Source organism: Centropristis striata, chromosome 4 (genome assembly GCF_030273125.1).
Source record: "Centropristis striata isolate RG_2023a ecotype Rhode Island chromosome 4, C.striata_1.0, whole genome shotgun sequence".
In the NCBI taxonomy this organism is placed as follows: domain Eukaryota; kingdom Metazoa; phylum Chordata; class Actinopteri; order Perciformes; family Serranidae; genus Centropristis; species Centropristis striata.
This window is the reverse complement of record NC_081520.1, coordinates 32,408,920-32,427,413: the sequence shown is the minus strand read 5'-3', so window position 1 is coordinate 32,427,413 and position 18,494 is coordinate 32,408,920. Positions and strand designations below refer to the sequence as shown.

General features: G+C 36.7%; 1 protein-coding gene across 1 annotated transcript in view; it reads left to right on the top strand.

Annotated features, from left to right (window-relative positions):
* Positions 1–18,494, top strand: part of mmp28 (matrix metallopeptidase 28) — a 34,522-nt gene that overhangs the window by 6,226 nt on the left and 9,802 nt on the right. Inside the window, exons 4-5 of the mRNA XM_059331761.1 lie at positions 12,990–13,211; positions 15,250–15,495. Coding sequence (XP_059187744.1) covers positions 12,990–13,211; positions 15,250–15,495 — 468 coding nt within the window. The remainder of the gene's footprint in view (positions 1–12,989; positions 13,212–15,249; positions 15,496–18,494) is intronic.

Here is an 18,494-nt window from a genome sequence, read left to right as displayed (position 1 = left end):
TTATGGGAATAAAGTCCAGAGTTTAACTTTTTTGCTCAGGCTGTACGATATAAAAACATTTGTTCATAAACTCACACAACCCATGTACTATAATCTAAGTCTCAAGGGTGGCTCAGTGTTGAAAGAGCCTCAAGTTTGTCTGATGTGCCACCAGTTTTTCAACTTTAGTCAGCAGGAACCAAACAGGGACCAGTTGAATTTAGAGGTCGCTGAAGGGATCTGGAGAGCAAAGTTTTCCTAATTTTAAATTGAAATTTGTGTAACTTCCCTTGAAACGTTTCCAGGAATTTCCTAAGATCTGTCCAGAAGACAGAAGACTTGTGTGTCCTGTTGTGGAGTGGTCATAAAGACAACAGTTGCCTGGGAGGGTCCACCCTTGTAAACTAAAGCACTAAATAGAGCTGAGGGCTGTTATTAAAACTGGTCCAGTGTCTGATGTTGCACGCGTCTGCCTCACTGGTTGCTTTTAGCTGCAATTACACGTCCATGTATCTTGAACATCATCTTTTCTGGGTGAAAACCTGCACAACAACATTTTTTATTTTTGGCTTCAAAGATACGTGCCCCTCTGTGGGTTGACAAAGTTAGACTATCTGTTGAGTTTAAAAAGGCCACTTAAGCCGCAGGATGGTTCTGCAGCACCCTTAAAATGAACTGCAAAAAAACAAGTCCATCTTCGTTTTAGCAACTTTTAATGAAAGAAAAACTGTCCACAGTTCAACACAAGCATAGATGTATATCCAACATCGTACTTCACTTGTCCTCTTAAAGAGACAGTACCCTTTTTCTAAAGGATCAGTACAAACATTTACAATCTTCCAAATATGCAGACATTCAGGTAAATTATATTTTAACCTGGAAATAATAATAATAATAATAATATGAATTAACTATAACTCATGAAGTAAATTACTTCCACTAGACTCTGCTATTCTAGACTTAACACATATGAAAATACTGTTCCAGTGTGCCACAGTTGTCTAGTTTGTAAAATAATTTGGGAGATGTCACAGCCTCTCTAAACACCAACAATGTGTCCTGAAGCCCCAGTCCAAGTTTCTCTTGTTTCTCTATAATTCCAAGTTATTTCCCCACGAATACTGCAGTTCAGACCTGTGCCGTCACTTTGTGTAATTTGATTCTTCCCCTACATTCCTTTAAAGAGTTATTGAGGCTATTGTTGGAGATTATCCTAATTTTCTGCTTTAAATGCAGCAATAAAAGCATTCATTGTTGAGCAGATCACTGCAATTTGAACCGGCTAAAGACTGCAGGATTTAAAGAGTTTAACAGGGGTTCAGAGTGCAGCTGGGCTCTGCCACATTTCCTGCAGACTCCATGAGGTAATTGAGGTCCTCGCCTCCTTTCTGGGGCAAAAACTTAAACTAAAATGGGTTATTTTACATTTTATGGAGAATTTATTTTACAATCTCAAGCATGAGGGTCATTTGGTTCATGAGACCATATGGCTCAGGCATATGTTAATTTGGTAACTTAGTTTAGATGAAAGTTGGTGGGAAGTCAGCACAGACGCACAAAAAAATGATTATTTTTGTGTATGGACCGGAATCCATTTTCACCTCACATCAATGTCACTTTGTTGGGGCAATGACCAATAATTCTGTAGATCCGGTGTAGGCAGCTGACCTGGCTGGTTATGGAGGGCTTTGTAGGTGATGGTGAAGACTTTGAAGTGGATTCACTGGGGGATTGGGAGCCAGTGGAGGTTATGGAGGACAGGAGTGATGTGGTCACGGGTGTGGGAGTGGGTGAGGAGACGAGCAGCAGAGTTTTGGACATACTGGAGTTTCTAGAGTGTTTTGGTGGTGAACCATAGAGCAGACTATTGCAGTAGTCAAGTCAAGTCAAATTTTATTTCAATAGCGTATTTACAGACGGCTGTGCAGCACAAAAGAGCTTCACGTAAAAGTGCATAAAGTGCAATAAAATACAGGACTGACAAAGGTGAAAGAAACAAAAAGGGTTAAAAGACATTGCGTGCAAGAGTTAAAATAAAGCAAAAGACGAAGGGATAATTTAAAGGAAACTGAGGGATTAGAAGGGGACATTGTTTCCTTGCACTTGCTGCTGCTGCAGGAGGTGCAGACTTAGTGATCTCTGTTTGTCTACAACAAGCACCGGACATTCTGCACAGTTAGCATGCCTAATTTACGATCAAATGTGCATAATTAGCCATGCTGGTTTGTTTATGATCAGCAGCTATGCTGTGCATAATAAGCCATGCTGGTTTGTTTATGATCAGCAGCGGAAGTTGTGCACAGTTAGCGATGATGGCCACATTTGCCTCTCAGTGTTTAATCCGTAGTGTATATGACTTCACGGTTGAAACTGTCACTAAGCCATTACGTAACGATCGAAAACCATACGTCACCTCCGGAGTCTCTAAATCCCTCTGGGGGATTTTTTTGCAATGGAGACTGTCGTAGAACTAATTTGAAGATGTATTAAAATGTCAGACATATTGCAGTTTATATATGCATCAAACATGGTTTGATAAACACACAGAATCTGACCAACAGTCACAGTCTCTTTACAGGAAACTTCTGCTTGATTGAGATATGAACAGCTCGGATTTGGGAAATCTCAAGTGTGCTCTTATATCAAGTGTTTTTCATAACAGGAAATGACAGGACGTTGAACCTCAGTTACACAGAAACAATGACACACAAACCTGCAGAATAAAAAAGAGACACAGGGCGATGTCTCACTGTGTGTTGTTCTGACTTTTGGATTTGTCTGTCACCTTAGGCATCTGAATCTGTTTTTGATGCTTGCAATAAATCCCGCACAAGGCTGCTATTCGAATCTACCTGGTCGTCAGTTGTTTTTCTTAAAAGATTTTCTACAACAAGACACGCAGAGTGAGCGGACATTTGAGAGGGCGTGCCCTGAGCGGCCACTCTTTACCCTAATGGAAACACGGCTCATGAAGGGATTTGTAAACATTCAGCAGAAGCAGTAGTCGAAACTGTCTCACTTTTGATACCAAAATGTTGTCCCGTTATCTTCAGATTCTGTATACATATGCACTTAAACACTGCATGTAACACCATCACTTACTTTCGGAGTTACTGTGTCACCTTGGTGCTGTCATTCAGTCATTTGTGAATGCGCAGCAGCAACTGCAGCAGCCTGCTGTCAGTATTGTATGTTTCCTCGTCCCTCTCTGTACTCGTTCCCTCCAGCCTCGTGATGTGAGAAGCCTCTGCATTCCTTCCTGTCACTGATGAGGTTGGCTAATGTTCGGGGAATGCAGCGGCGGCTGATGTTTGCTGCTGCCTCTTCATGTCAGTACCTGACGTGCTCCCTCTGGTAAACACATCCAGAACTGACGGAGCTGGATTACGTTGTTTGCCAGACTGGCTGACGATCCCAATAGACAGAAATCTTACCGGCTAAATGAACAAATATCTTGCTGAGTGACTGACTGTTTGGATGGATTACAGCCTGTTCTTGATGAGGAAAACAACTCTATCATTATTTTAGTCCCAGACATGACTCATTTGACAGGTGGCAGTATTATTACACAAAGAGTTAAGCGGCAGATACTTTTACACCCCCAGGTCGGACCTCTTCAAGATCTGGCTTCATGTATCCACTGATGTAGTTAAGCAATGTAATATAATGACTTTATCGTGAGAGCGGCTGTCAGGCTGTTAACCACGGCCTTGTACTCAAACATCAGTTTGCTTTGTCCTCCAGTGACAGTAGATGTGTTTCTGCTCACTGGAAGCGTTCAATGTTTGGATAAAGCTTTTGGTTGAATGAATTCAGACTCCTCCTGATCTTTCCTCTAGCACCACGCAGTTCACATTTGTGGTCGTGAGTGAAATGTTTTGCCAATAATTATTATTTTTAATTAATTTGATATAGACATTCATGTCCTCCTCTGGGCAAAATGTATTCACTTTGGCAATTCCTTAACTTTTCATCTCTCAAATTTCAATTTCCACAATATGACTTAAGACACGCAAAACTGGCAAGAAAGCCATCACTAGGAACTGGGGGGAAAAAACACCACCAACGAAAAAATGGATTACAATTGCAGAAGAAATCTTCTTAATGGAAAAATTGACACACATATTGAGGCTACAGGAAGCACAACAGGAAATGGGAAATATGGACCCTATACAGGACTCTAAACACTGTTACTGGACAGGAATGATAATTGAAAGATATACCATTATACAAGATTGTATGAGCAGTGTGCAAGTGACAAAAAAATAAAATACCTGCAAATAATAAATAACTAACGTTAAGATAAGATAAAATGTTCAAATCCTGCGGGAAGCTGCTGTGCTTGAGTTGCAAAACAAAGTTGGAAGAGTGTAGCTACAAAAGACTTAAATAGCATAACAGTCAAAATATATACATTATTAACAATGCCAAACACATGTTACTTGTATGGATGATGAATATTTTAGGGTTGCAGATATACAGTCATGGAAATAATTATTAGACCATCCTTGTTTTCTCTAATGTCTTGTTAATTTTAATGCCTGATACAACTAAAGGTACATTTGTTTGGACAAATATAATGATAACAAAAATAGCTAAATTGATAATGATTTTGATTATTATCAAGAAAACCATGGAGAATGTCTAGATATAAGCTCTTAAATTAAACTCTTTCAGCTATTTTTGTTGTTATCATCTTTTATTTAAAATAGAATACCTTTATTGCCACTATACACATGTACAATGAGATTAAAAGCTGACTCCAAAAAGCAGTGCAACAGTAAATGAAATATATATATATAATACAAATATACAATATAAACATAGGAAAGTAAATGTAAAGAAAATATATATGATATAATATAAACATGGGCAAGAAAGGGAGGTGAGGTGCACAGTCTTCAATTTGCCAAAGCAGATATGATGCTATACAGTGTTATCCATAAATATATTGCACATTGAAGGACACATTTTGCACATTGCCAGGTATTGTACATTAGAAAAACCTTATAACAGTATATTAAGTAGTAAAAATTAACCCTATCTTGACTAAATTAAAACACTGCTTATATTTGATATATATTCAACGATTTGAGTGGATCCGTTCTGCATAACGAGTAATTTTACTTTTGATACTTTAAGTACATTTTGATTCTGATACTTTTGTACTTTTACTTCAGTAAATTTTGAATGCAGGACCTTTACTTGTAGTGGAGTAATTTCACAGTGAGTTATTAGTACTTTTAATTAAATAAAGGATCTGAATACTTCTTCCACCACTGGCTCTCACAGTAGTATTATTATCCCAGGTATTGCACAGCCCTTCACTAGTCTTCTCTGCAGTTAGGAACCTGCGGGCCAAGCCACTTAAATCTAACGCCTGACTCTTTGAGCTGTTTGTCCTTGACAGCTGACTCTGGCGGCTGAATGCTGCCTGCAGACTACAGCAACATGCAGATGAGTCAGACTGTTTCGGCCTGTTTATTCACTCTCAGCTGTGGTGTGATGTGATTTTGTTTTGTGTGAACATGGCTGTCTCTGAGCTTCCTGGAAACTGAAAACAGACCTTGACTCGTAGTGGCCTGATGCTCGTTCCCACTGATGTTTACAGAGCTGACATTCCAACGGCCTTTTCCAAGATAAGCCATGCCATAGGTGTGTGTGTGTTTTTCAGAGGTGTGAACTTCTGTGTGATCTTTGCCCTGCTTTGGAAACTTGGAGCCATTTTACAACAACAACAAGTACAGTACTTTGACATTATTTCAGCAGGATGCGCAGATTTTTCTCGTGATTGTGCTCATAGCAATTATCTGATGAGTCAATGCTAACACCTGAAAATGGTGAAGCTGGCTTATAAGTGCTGGTCAGCATTGTCCAGGGATCTTACAGGTGCAGGAAATCCCTCAAAAAAAACCAATTAATTTCAATATTGTGGTTCCAGGGTGCTTGGATTTTAAAGAAAGTCCCTAAAACTGCTTGAAAATGAGATTAGGATGCAAAGTCTCCTTACAAACAGGTGAAACATGTTGAAACATAAAACTTTGTTGAATTTTCCTTTAATTTGTTACTCTTCTCCAGAATGCTGCCACAAAACATAATAGTGTTTTTTATAGCATTATAAAATCTAATCAAATGTGATGAAGAGGTGAAATTATCAGTTTAAGGCTGCTCAATGTGACCAAAATCTATTATCCCAATATTTCACAGACTGACACTTTATACTCCATGTTAACAAAACAGCACCTCAGTAAACTCCAGTGTAGGTCCCACATGAAGGGATCATAACCATATGCAGTTTGATCATTTTTTTGTCATCGCAATAAAACGATATATAGAAAAATTTGTATCCATGACATCTTTATATCATTTTAAGGATATATATAATCATATTTTCCAGGCTTTTATCAGTATAGTGTAGAGGTGGGTGAAAAAATCGATACAGCATAGTATCGTGATATTTTTCGTGCCGATATTATATCGATTCATGGCTGCCATATATTGATATTTAGCACTGGCAGGCCGCCAGTATTTCAGCCGTTTTCGTTATTTTCCAGAAGCCATAGCGAGCTCACTTTTATGAATATACTGTAGATACTGGTATCACATGAAACTAGAAGACCTAAGGAATCTATAGGCACCATATGTTGTCAGGATATAGTGTCGGGAAGTTTTTGAAATGATGCTGCAAAGTTAGATTATTTTTTATGTTTCATTAAAAAAAATCAGAGCAGTGAAGCCTAACGTTGAGGAAAGTTGAAGTTGTTGTCGTCCATACATGTTTGATATCAGTCGAATTCAGTTTGACTGAATACTTTGTTGGTCAGTCTGTGGGTTTGACTCTCATTGTGGGGAAATAAAAAGACAGAAGTGAGATGAATAGACTGAGAATTTTCTCTTATTTGACAAAACAATTCTTGATTGAATTTAATTTTGTCGACACAAAATGCAGTTAAACAGTTAAATCTCAATATATTGTATCGCAAGACCCACCATAGCGCAAATTGCTTAAAATCCCAATAATATCGTATCGTGACTCAAGTATCGGGATAAAATCGAATCGTGGGGCCTCTGGAGATTCCCAGCTCTAGTGTAGTGTATGTACTGTATATGGATATGTAATTCCACAGCTATAAAATGCTTGAAAATCTTGAAAATCTACCTTGAAAATACTTGAAACACACTCAGATTTGACTTTGGCAAAAGGTGTAGGTCCCCTGATTGTCACTGTGAGCGTGTTAGGGTGCTGACTTTAGCCCTGGAGTTGACACCAGTCACAAACAGAATCTTTCTGCACCTCCACAAACAATAACTCTGGCTATCAGATGATCTCTCCCTAATGTTTGCGATAGCCCGCCCTCCCCACACTGCTGCTATAGAGGGCATCATGATAATTGCTTCCATAAGGGAAGTCGGGGAATGTCTTGTGTATCTCACTTCCTGGCTTCTCTGCTGTCCTCGGGGACCTCTTACTCTGTGGCGGTCTGGGATGGAGAGAAGGCGCCTGAGCTGAGAATACAGATCTACACACATCATGTTGATCTAGGAGTGAAACTAGAGCTGGTTGGAAGAGTCCCACTGACTCCACTGTTCCTCATATGACATTTTCAAGGAGAATTCAGGTTGTGATGGCAGTGACATAACACTTGAGGTTGATCTGTTACTTCCTTGTAGCTTTTTTCTTCCTTAAATGAATATAAATCCTTGAAATGACTATTGTTCATTCCACTACAGTTGCAGTGTTCGAGGCCCGGCTCTTTCCTTCATTATCTTTTTTTCTTTTATTAATTCTAACAACAACGTAAACAACAACAACAACAACGTAGGCTAGATGCATTTATACATAGACATACTCACATACACACCGTTATACAGATGTACATATAAACATATAGACATTTACACACATACAGTATATATAACCCTATACATATTCATGCATCTGCCCCGTCTAAATCATGAGATACATATGAGAATCAGGGGCCGGATTCACAAAGCATTCTTAAGAAGAAAATGTTTCTTCAGTGCCACTTTTTTCTTAACTTTGCTCTTATGACAATATTCAAGAAGATTTGGTATTCATAAAGGAATTCTTATCTTTTCTTTTGTTTTGTTTTTAAAAACTTTGTTCTTAAGTTTTTTCCAAAGATAGAACTTGAGAACAAATGAGATTCTTGAAAACAAAGTTCTTATATTTCTTCTCAAATGTCTTCACAACTTTAAGAGAAGCCCTCTCCAGTCTTAAAACAGCTACAGTGAAAAGATAAGTCTTGATTTGTATTTACTTGAACAAATTTGTATGACACTTATTTGATTTCTTTAATATTTAGTTTAGCCCTAGAAAATGTGTTAACAAATTTTGTTCATTGAAGTTGGTCAGAGTAGTTTTTTTGTGAATGTATCACATACATATTATTACACGCGAGTGATCTTAAGTTAAAAATCTAACAACTTCCTAAATGAGACATACAACAATTCTTAAGAAAAAAATGGTGAACAGCATTTAAGAACATTCTTAGGAACATCTTTTTTTTCCTAAGAATTTTCTTAAGGTTTATCTTAAGAACACTTTTGTGAATCCGACCCCAGTCGGCTTAATATTCAATACACATTTCCTTATATCATATATATATATCTATATATAGCCACTTAATGTCAAATAATTTATTCATTTATTTATTTTTCCATGCAACCATAGTATATCAAACTATTTAGATCGGAGGATTTCTATCAGTCCCGCAAAGAAAACAAACAAACAAACAAACAAACAACAACAAAACAAAACCCTATAGGCAGTTACAAGAACTCCTCATCCAGTTTGTAACCTATACTTATTTAGCATATCATTTTTCGTAAGCCTTTTGAACTTTGAATTGTTGTGCATGATTTCATTTCTGTGAAGTTTTGCAGTTCAACAAGTTCAACAACTCTCGAAGTTTACGCTGAGACGTGTGTTGAGTTACTGCTGAAGCACAGATTCTGTTTGTGTGTTTACACATACAGAAAACACACATTGTTGTCATTGCCAGGCCCATGTCTTAATGGCTCCAGATATCCAGATATTGTTCTTTCTCCAGGGGGCTGTTGAGGTCTCATATCAGCTCACAGTATGTAGTGCATACCACTTGTTTATCGCTCTCTTCTGTCACATGACTCTCTGCTGTGTATGATTTAACTGAGCACCACATTCTCAAACCTGACTGCCTCAGTCCTCCTGTAGGACTGAGGCAGGAGTGTGTGACGAAGTGTGTGTGTGTGTGTGTGTGTGTGTTTGTGTGTGTGTGTGTGTGTGTGTGTGTGTGTGTGTGTGTCAGACCTCCCACTAAATCTGAGGGAAATTATCTTGCTGCATGGACAGATAATTTCACTTGACAACATTTCTTAAATTAAGATTGTTAAATCTAGAAATAAGCATGTTGAACACTTAAAATAAGAAATTAACTCTTAAAACAAGATAAATTATCTAACATTTATCTTGGTAAGAAACAAATAATTTACAGTGCACTCTGCTCAGGCCAGTTCATCGCTGCTTGCAGCTTTAATTTATCTTGTTTTAAGCGTTAATTTTCTTATTTTATACAAGAACACATACTTTTGAAGGGCACTACCCTTATTTTGTTAAGTTACTACCATGGCACCTTGTTGTCTACAGTGGTAATGTACAGTGCTAGGGAACTGTCATTCACAAGGTAGCCTATGTTCTGAAGCTTACCCTGCTTTATTGTCTATTTTTCTATAAATGGGACCATAATTTACAAAATGAACATCATGCTGTATTGAAGAAGACTTAAAACTAGTTTTTGAGACCATACAATCCGTAGGGTACATGTTTAGTGAGGTAATGAATCGAGTGAGAAGTAAGGTCATTTTCTCATAGACTTCTATACACTTCTTTTTGCAGCTAGAATTGTCGTCCCCTGCCGGCCATTAGAAAGAATGCAGATTTAAGGCACTTCCTAATTTTTCAGACCTGGACAGTTGCAGGCCAATTGACCTTTTTTTGGAAGGCTTGTTTGGGGCCATTTCCAACAAAATTATTTATTTATTATTTTAAATGTAATAATTATAAAGACATATACACGGTCGCCCATAAAAATGTAATTATTTTGTTTTTAGACACAATCCTCTGTTAATTGTGGTTTCATTTTCATTGATATGTTTGGAGAAGATATATACTTATCTGTCAAGAATAAATCACATTGTCACAACCATTTCATGGAAAGATGTAAAAAATATATTTTATTCCAGCTTTATGGGCTACCGTGTATATTCATCCCACAATATAAGTTTGTTAGTAACTTGTTGGGTAAAGTGTAACAAAATAGCAGCTTCTATTCTAAAGGTTTTTTAGTGGTAAAATAAAAAGTTAGAGGACCAGAAACACAGAAAATTTGAAAATGGTTCGCCTTTTTTTTTTTTTTTTTACAACAAAACTCTGACAAGATCAACTTTGAGTCAAGACATGTTTAATTTAAAAAAAGGCGACTCAGATAATTATACAACAATCTCTACTTCTCAAATTCCTTTTATCTTCTTGTTTAAAATGTGTTCATGAACTCTTGTCCAACTGCCAGTCCAGCCTCCAGCTGCCTCTCCCTAAAGCTTCATATTATCTAATGAGTGTTTCCTCTCCATCTGCTTATTGTGAGTGTGTGCTGAACGGATCAGAGCTTGTGTGTATTTGCTTTGTCTCTAGATTAATCTTATATATATATATATACAACGAGATTAGTGTGTTGTATAATAAAGAACAGCTGAATTTAACTCCCCACTTCCTTCTATCCCTGAACAAATGTGAGATTGTGAAGTTTGCGACAGATGTAATTACATCTAAGCTGAGAAACCACAGACACATGTTGAGGTAAATTGTTTAGCCGACTGTGCACTTAGAGTGCTTGTTAGTTTACCCAGCTGTGAGCTAATGTGGTTAACATCCTATCATTTTGGATGTGGAGAGGCTCTTCTTCAAAACATCATGGTTGAACATGAGATATCTGCCATCCGAATGCATAATACAGATATGCAAGAGGTAAACACATAGCTGCTTTGGTACATAATACTAATGTAAATTGTTTATGAAACTTCTTTTAAAAACATCTTAAATATCAATAAAAAAAACTGTCGAATTACCTGGCATGCATTCAAAAAAAGTCAGATAAAAACAGACAGAAAACAGAGAAGATTAGTTGGATGAAAAGTAATTGCATGGTCTTTGTGTATATTTGTCAGATGTGTTTTCAGTAACAGGAATTTGAAAATCCGTACTAATGAGTACATTTACTCAAGTACTGTACTTAAGTATATTTTTAAGGTACTTTACTTGAACTTTATACTTGTACTCCACTACATTTTGAGGCAAATATTGTACTTTTTACTCCACTACATTTAGCTGACAGCTTTAGTTTAGGTAAAAACTGAATATAAAAAACATGATACATTGAAAGTGATGACATTTTTTTTTAGATTAAACCTCATAACAGTATAGTTAAAATGAGCCATGCCTTGAGAAAATTCAAACACTGCTTACATAAATGCATCAATAATAATAATCCAATAATATATTTAGAATAACCCTAACCCTAACAATCTGAGTGGGTCCATTCTGCATAACGAATACTTTTACTTTTGATACTTTAAGTACATTTTGATGCTGATACTTTTGTACTTTTACTTCAGTAAGTTTTGAATGCAGGACTTTTGCTTGTAGTGGAGTAATTTCACAGTGTGGTATTAGTACTTTTACCTAAGTAGGAGATCTGAATACTTCTTCCACCAGTGCTGATGAGGTTGTTTTTCAAAAACAAGTCACAGATAGTTTCATAAAAAAACAACAAAAAAGAGAAAAATGCAAGTTAAAATTCCTCAAAACATCTGGTGCTGTAGTTTCCAGTAAACATCTCTCAAGCATTTGGAAACGGTGCCTTTATTAGGGACTATTTCAACTAAGGATTTGGTGCATTAGAGAATATTAACGACAGTAGGAAGATGTATTTAGGCCACACAAAATCAACCACAGCGCCAATGTTTATCGTTATGAAGCAACAGTGTGGCACATTTATTATTTTTTGCTACAATATCTGCACGGACCCCTGCCTACAGTCATGCAACAAGGAAAAATCTGATTCCCTCAAGTGAAAAATGCATTTATGTTCATTATGTGGTTCCCAGTATGTCACACCTTCCCCAGGCCCAAAGATTTTAAAAAAAGTCTGTTATTTAAACAGTGTGACAGAAATCAATTCATTTCCTAAATCAACCAACGTTAGCGATATTAATTCCTAGTAAGTCGACACTTTAATTCTCCTTGTTTCCTCTTTGTTCGAACCAAACTGACAGCATCCAGTCACGTTAATGGAGAGAACCAAATAAAAACTATAAAATGCAAAAGTAAATTATTATACCATTAATCTGTTATTAAGTGTGCTTGAAAGAGCTTGAAAGAGGTGTGATTTCGTGACTTTTATTTCTCATTTTGACTTTTTTTTTTTTCATTTTGACTTTATTCCGTGGCTTCGACTTTTTTTTCATGGCTTGGACATTTTCTCATTTTGACCTTTTTTTCGTGACTGAACTTTGTTTCTCATTTTGACTTTTTTTGTGACTTAGACTTTTTTCTCATTTTGACTTTTTTCTGTGATTTCGACTATTTTTTGTGACTGACTTTTTTTCTCATTTTGACTTTTTTGTGACTTTGACTTTTTTGTCTCATTTTGACTTTTTTTTTGTGGCTTCGACTTTTTAAAGCTGTCACTTTCTTCACTCTGAAAGAGAATAAAATGTGTATTACCATTCAAATATGAAGCTCTCATAACTTATTTATGTTGGATTGTTGTGCAATAACCTGTTTTATTGAAAGTATTTTCACTCACAGAAATAGTTTTTCTTTTTGATTATCTGGTGATTTGAGCTCATCTGCTGTGACACTGACTCTGTAATGAGCTTCACACCATGAATGGCATGTCTCATATTTCTGTTCCTCCTTTTCTCTTTCTGTGTTTGGTTGTTTTCTCCAGTTGAGAAGTGGTACAAACGTCATCTGACCTACCAGATAGTGAACAGGCCTCGCCTCCTGTCCCTGGGCTCCGTGCGGCTGGCGGTGCGCTCTGCCTTCCAGCTGTGGAGCAACGTGTCGGGCCTGGTGTTCCAGGAGGTCCCTGAAGGCCCCGCAGACATCCGGCTGGCATTTTACGAGGGAGACCACAACGACGGGACCAGCAACGCCTTCGACGGACCAGGTCAGAGATTCAAGTCATCACAGATCTCTGATCCGTTCTGTCTGGTGATGATTGTTTGTGTTATGATCGTGTGTATATAATTTGCTCTCCGGCTTCTTGCAAAAAAGATCTTCATCTCAACGTTCTGAATAAATAAAGCCAAAAAAGCCCTGCTGCTTGTGTGCTCACAGTGATCAGATTACTGTCAATAAACCAGATTCGGATAATAGTTTGATATCACACTCTGCATTGACCTGAATTACACAATAACAAGAGTTCACATGATGTGTAAACATGTAAACTAATGAGGCGTGTTTATTTTAGGATGTGTGGTCACCTGCAGGAGACGTTATATTAGTGTGACGTACAGCGGATAATATAGTTACTTTGAGCGATGATGTATACTGGTTATGTTTGCCTGTGACTCCTTAATGTGCAACTTTTACCTGCAACTTTTCTTCAGAGTGCATGTTTGAGTTGTGAGCAGTATTTTTAAGCTTGTCAAATGGTTCAAATTTGATCATTTTTTATGTTTATTTACAAAAAAACATGTCACAACAAGGACATTTCATGTAAGGTATTATTTCTATCATTAATTGATCTGCTGATTATTTTCACAATTAATGGTTTGGTTTACAACATTTCAGAAAATAGTGATAGTGAAGTGCAAAGTGAAAACTTTTTGGGGTTTTGCCAGTCCAAAACCCCAAAAATGTTCAGTCTAGTGTGATATCAAAGCAGCATTTTCTGCCATTTTTGCATGAAAATGTAATTTAATTACTTTATTGATTATCAAAAGAGTTGGTTATTGACTTTTGTATTAGTGGACTAATTATTGCAGCTCTAATTGCATTTGCTTTGTTGACAAAAGACCATAAAAAGGCAATAAATAACAAAATATAGAAGAAAGAACGCCTCCAAAAAATAAAAAAACAGTAAACAATAAACATTTCAATACTGTTGAACAACTGTGCAATATATTTATATATTTATTTATGGAATATTCTGCTGCACCGCGCTCCTTTTTTCTTCTTTTTGTGCTTTTTTATAGGGTTTATATTTATTATTGTGTATGTTTTAATTATTGTTATCTGTTTGCACTTAACGAGTTCTGCTCTTTTTAAATTTCACTGTACTCCTGTGCAATGACAATAAAAACGATTCTGAAATTCAAGGCAATATAAAGAGACACATATACAGGGTTTAAAAGAGTTGAATAGAAGAAGAATAAAATTAAATGGATTCCAAAGAAAATGACCAGTTTGGAAAATAATACTATACAATATTTAGCACAAAAAAAGGAAAGATGAAAGAAAACTTAAAAAAAATAAGATATGAGTTTGTTTTTTTCTTATGTCCCACACTCATCACCCCAAACCCGTTATAGGGCTCCCGACCCATTGGATTACAGTGCTAATAATAAGAGATAAGATATAACTTTTATAAATGTATTTATCCCGCAGCGGGGAAATTAAGTTGTTACAGCAGCTCAAGATACAGACACATAGACAGAATAAGAATATACAAAATAAGATATATACATACATTCTATACGCATTATATACATAATTTATACAGGAAAAACACGGATGGATGGATGGATGGATAGATAAATTTTAGATAGATAGATAGATAGATAGATAGATAGATAGATAGATAGATAGATAGATAGATAGATAGATAGATAGATAGATAGATAGATAGATAGATAGATAGATAGATAGATAGATAGATAGATAGATAGATAGCAATACACTATACACCAGTAAAAAGATACAGCAACAAACAATTGTGCAAATGGGCAGGAAACAGCAACAGGTGAACACATTTGAATACTGAGGCTTTCATAATAAGGCCTAATGTGGTCAGATGTAAATAGAGATAGTGCAAATTAATAAACCATTAAAGTGACCTGGTGGAAAAGTAGTAGTAGTAGTCCCAGCTGATCAGCTCATTTCTCTGACAGATTTAATTAGAGACTAAAATTACCAAAATACTAAACAATGAAAATAAAAAAACCATCAACAACTGAGCAGTTACTCTCCTCTTTGACTCTCAGGAGGAACTCTGGCGCACGCCTTCCTGCCCCGCCGGGGGGAAGCCCACTTCGATATGGCAGAGCGGTGGACGCTGAACGGACACAAGGGACACAACCTGTTCATGGTGACAGCCCACGAGATCGGACACACTCTGGGCCTGGAGCACTCCCCCGTCCAACACGCCCTGATGTCGCCGTACTACAGGAAGCTGGGCCGCAGCCTGGTGCTGAGCTGGGACGACATCATCGCCGTGCAGCAGCTGTACGGTGAGATGATGATACATTTTTTTAATGGTGATCTCTTCCAGATGAAGTTTGTGCGTTTATTGTCACCGTGGGGACAAGAATTGTTCAAAAATAATTTACTAATTGAAGCTGAAAGGAGGCAGCTTTGTGCAGCTGTGGACTAGGAAGCAGCAGCAAAACAAACCTACAGTCATAGAAAAAATGATTAGACCACCCTTGTTTTCTTCAATTTCTTGTTCATTTTAATATCTGGTACAACTAAAGGCACATTTGTTTGGACAAATATAATGATAACAACAAAAATAGCTCATATGAGTTTAATTTAAGAGCTGATATCTAGACATTTTCCATGGTTTTCTAGATAATGGTTTTGGTTATTATCAAGAAAATCATGGAAAATGTATAGATATCAGCTCTTAAAATATACTCTTATCATCAGGCATTAAAATGAACAAAAAATTGAAGAAAAAGTTTGGTTTAATAATTTTTCCATGACTGTACATGAAAAGCATCATGTATAAAGATAAGGATATAACACTAACTGACTAACCAACCGAGGCAACAGCAACTCCTGTATCCTGCAAGGTAAAATTACTGTTTTTGCCAAAGGAGTCTGGTGGCTTTGGAGAGCATAGATCATGGCTTCATTTCCCCATTAAGGGTTGTCTCACAACCACTTAAAAAAATCTGAACTATCCCTTTAACGGCTCAACTCAATGGGAAAGGAAATATTTTCTTTTCGGAATGGAAAGTGTGTGGGCCCGCAGACAGAAGGAGTGTTAAACGTAGCACCTTCACTGGACACACACAGATATTTTTACCACTTTTTCCTCAGGTTTAAAGTCTGGGGGAAAAGACACATTAGTGGACAGATGACAAATGTCTCACTGTCTGGCCTCAGGACGGCTCAGTTAAAGATGCTCAAATGTGTTGCCAGTTGAGAATGAACTATTATGGTAATACACAGAACCACTTATATGAATTACTGACTTGTTATGAGACTAGACTTGTCTTTGAGTGATTTTTACTCAAAGACAATTAAACTGGGAGTCGTAGCACTGAGCTGTGAAAAGGCCAGAGAGGCCTGAAGGCCACCAGCTGCAAACACAGAATGAGAACGAGTAGAACGGCAAACCTGTTGAGAGTTCATTAACTCTTGTGCATCCTTAGTGACAATTTAAAAAAAAAATCTACCATTTTGGCTGTATTAGCACATATGGCATACATTTTGGCAAGGGTGAGAGCTTTTGAAGATCAACCTCAGCCCCTATAATAAATCTACAATAAAATACAGTCATGGAAAAATTATTAGACCATTGTTTTGTTAAATTTCTTGTTCATTTTAATGCCTGGTACAACTAAAGGTACATTTGTTTGGACAAATATAATGATAACAACAAAAATAGCTCATACGAGTCTAATTTAAGAGCTGATATCGAGACATTTTCCATGTTTTTCTTGATAATAACTAAAATCATTATCAAGAAAACTATGGACATACAAACCTATCCTCTAAGGTAACCATAGGGATGTTTTCTTTAAAAAAAATCTGAAACTGCACAAAAATATAATTGCATCAAAATTAGCATTGTTGCTAACAGTTGAAATATCCCACACTATGAAAAATATAAATAAAACAACTTTTAAAACATTTTTTGGATTTAAAAGGTTTAAATTCTAAAAATGTATGAATATTTGCTAGTTATGATTACTACTGATGTTGGTTGGTTAAAAATAATACTAATATATAATTTTAGGGCATTTTTTTGACGCAGACTTATTTTTCTTCTAAGGTAACAAGAGAGAGTTTTAAATGGATACACGTGTTAAATCCTGGATTTGAACAGTTTTGGATCCAGAAAGCTGTCTTTTCTGACGTATCTGAGTTGTGCAACACATTCAGTGTTCTTGTGGAACAAAGCTCCGAGCTCTGAATGAAATTAGTCCATGGCAGCATTATTTGTGAAAGAGAGATTACTGAAAGGATACACTGCAAATGATGAATTGGTTCTTACCAAGATAAAAAAAAAACCAACAACTTAAAAATAGAAGTGTTAGATGATTTATCTTGTTTTAAAAGTTAATTTCTTATTTTACGTGTTCAACATGTGTATTTCTAGATTTAATAATCTTTAAATCAAAATCTGTTTATTGAAAGATTTTCAGTATAACAAAAGTGCAATGCTGAATGGTAATTACAAAGACATGGGGTAGACGTGAGTACAACAATTAGCACCAATGTGTCCAGATAGATATGAATTGGGTAATATAACTTAAAGAAAAACAAAACACAGAAAACAAAAAAAACAAAAACAACCAAATGTAACGATTTACCGAAAAGAAGGAAATAAAATCTTCATATGTAAAATAACCCCTCCCTTGTCACTGCCAATACACTACAATAATATGGGCACATTGCCACATCTAAAGCCTGCGCTAAAAATAAGCAGAGTACTTAGCTTTGCTAAGCTGCACCTATTGGCAGTCTTCACAGAGTCTGGAACGCATGCAGAAAAGGACGCCACGTTTTCTGAAATCTCCCACTTGATTGCTTTAGCGAGTATCTGACCTTCTCCAATTTTAAGCAGGACATGATTTCTTCTAGCCATTGTGCATGAGTTGGAGAGGAGGCATCTCTCCACCTGAGCAGGATCAGTCGTCTAGCTAGCAGGGAGACAAAGGATATAGTACGTTGTTTTTCTTTGGATAACTCCACCTCTGCCTCCACAAACCCAAAAATAGCGATCAATGGGTTTGGTTCCAACCTGATGCCTAACACCCGAGAGAGTGTATGGAAAATTTCCCTCCAATAGTTGGTAAGGCTCGAACAGGACCAGTACATGTGAATGAGTGAAGCCTCAGCAAAACCGCATTTGATACAATGTGGGCTGATATCAGGGTGCATAGAGGATAGTTTTGCTTTTGAGATATGAGCCCTGTGCACCACTTTGAACTGAATTAAGCTGTGACGTGCACAGAGGGAGGTTGAGTTAATCAGTTTGAGTATGGAAGTATAATAA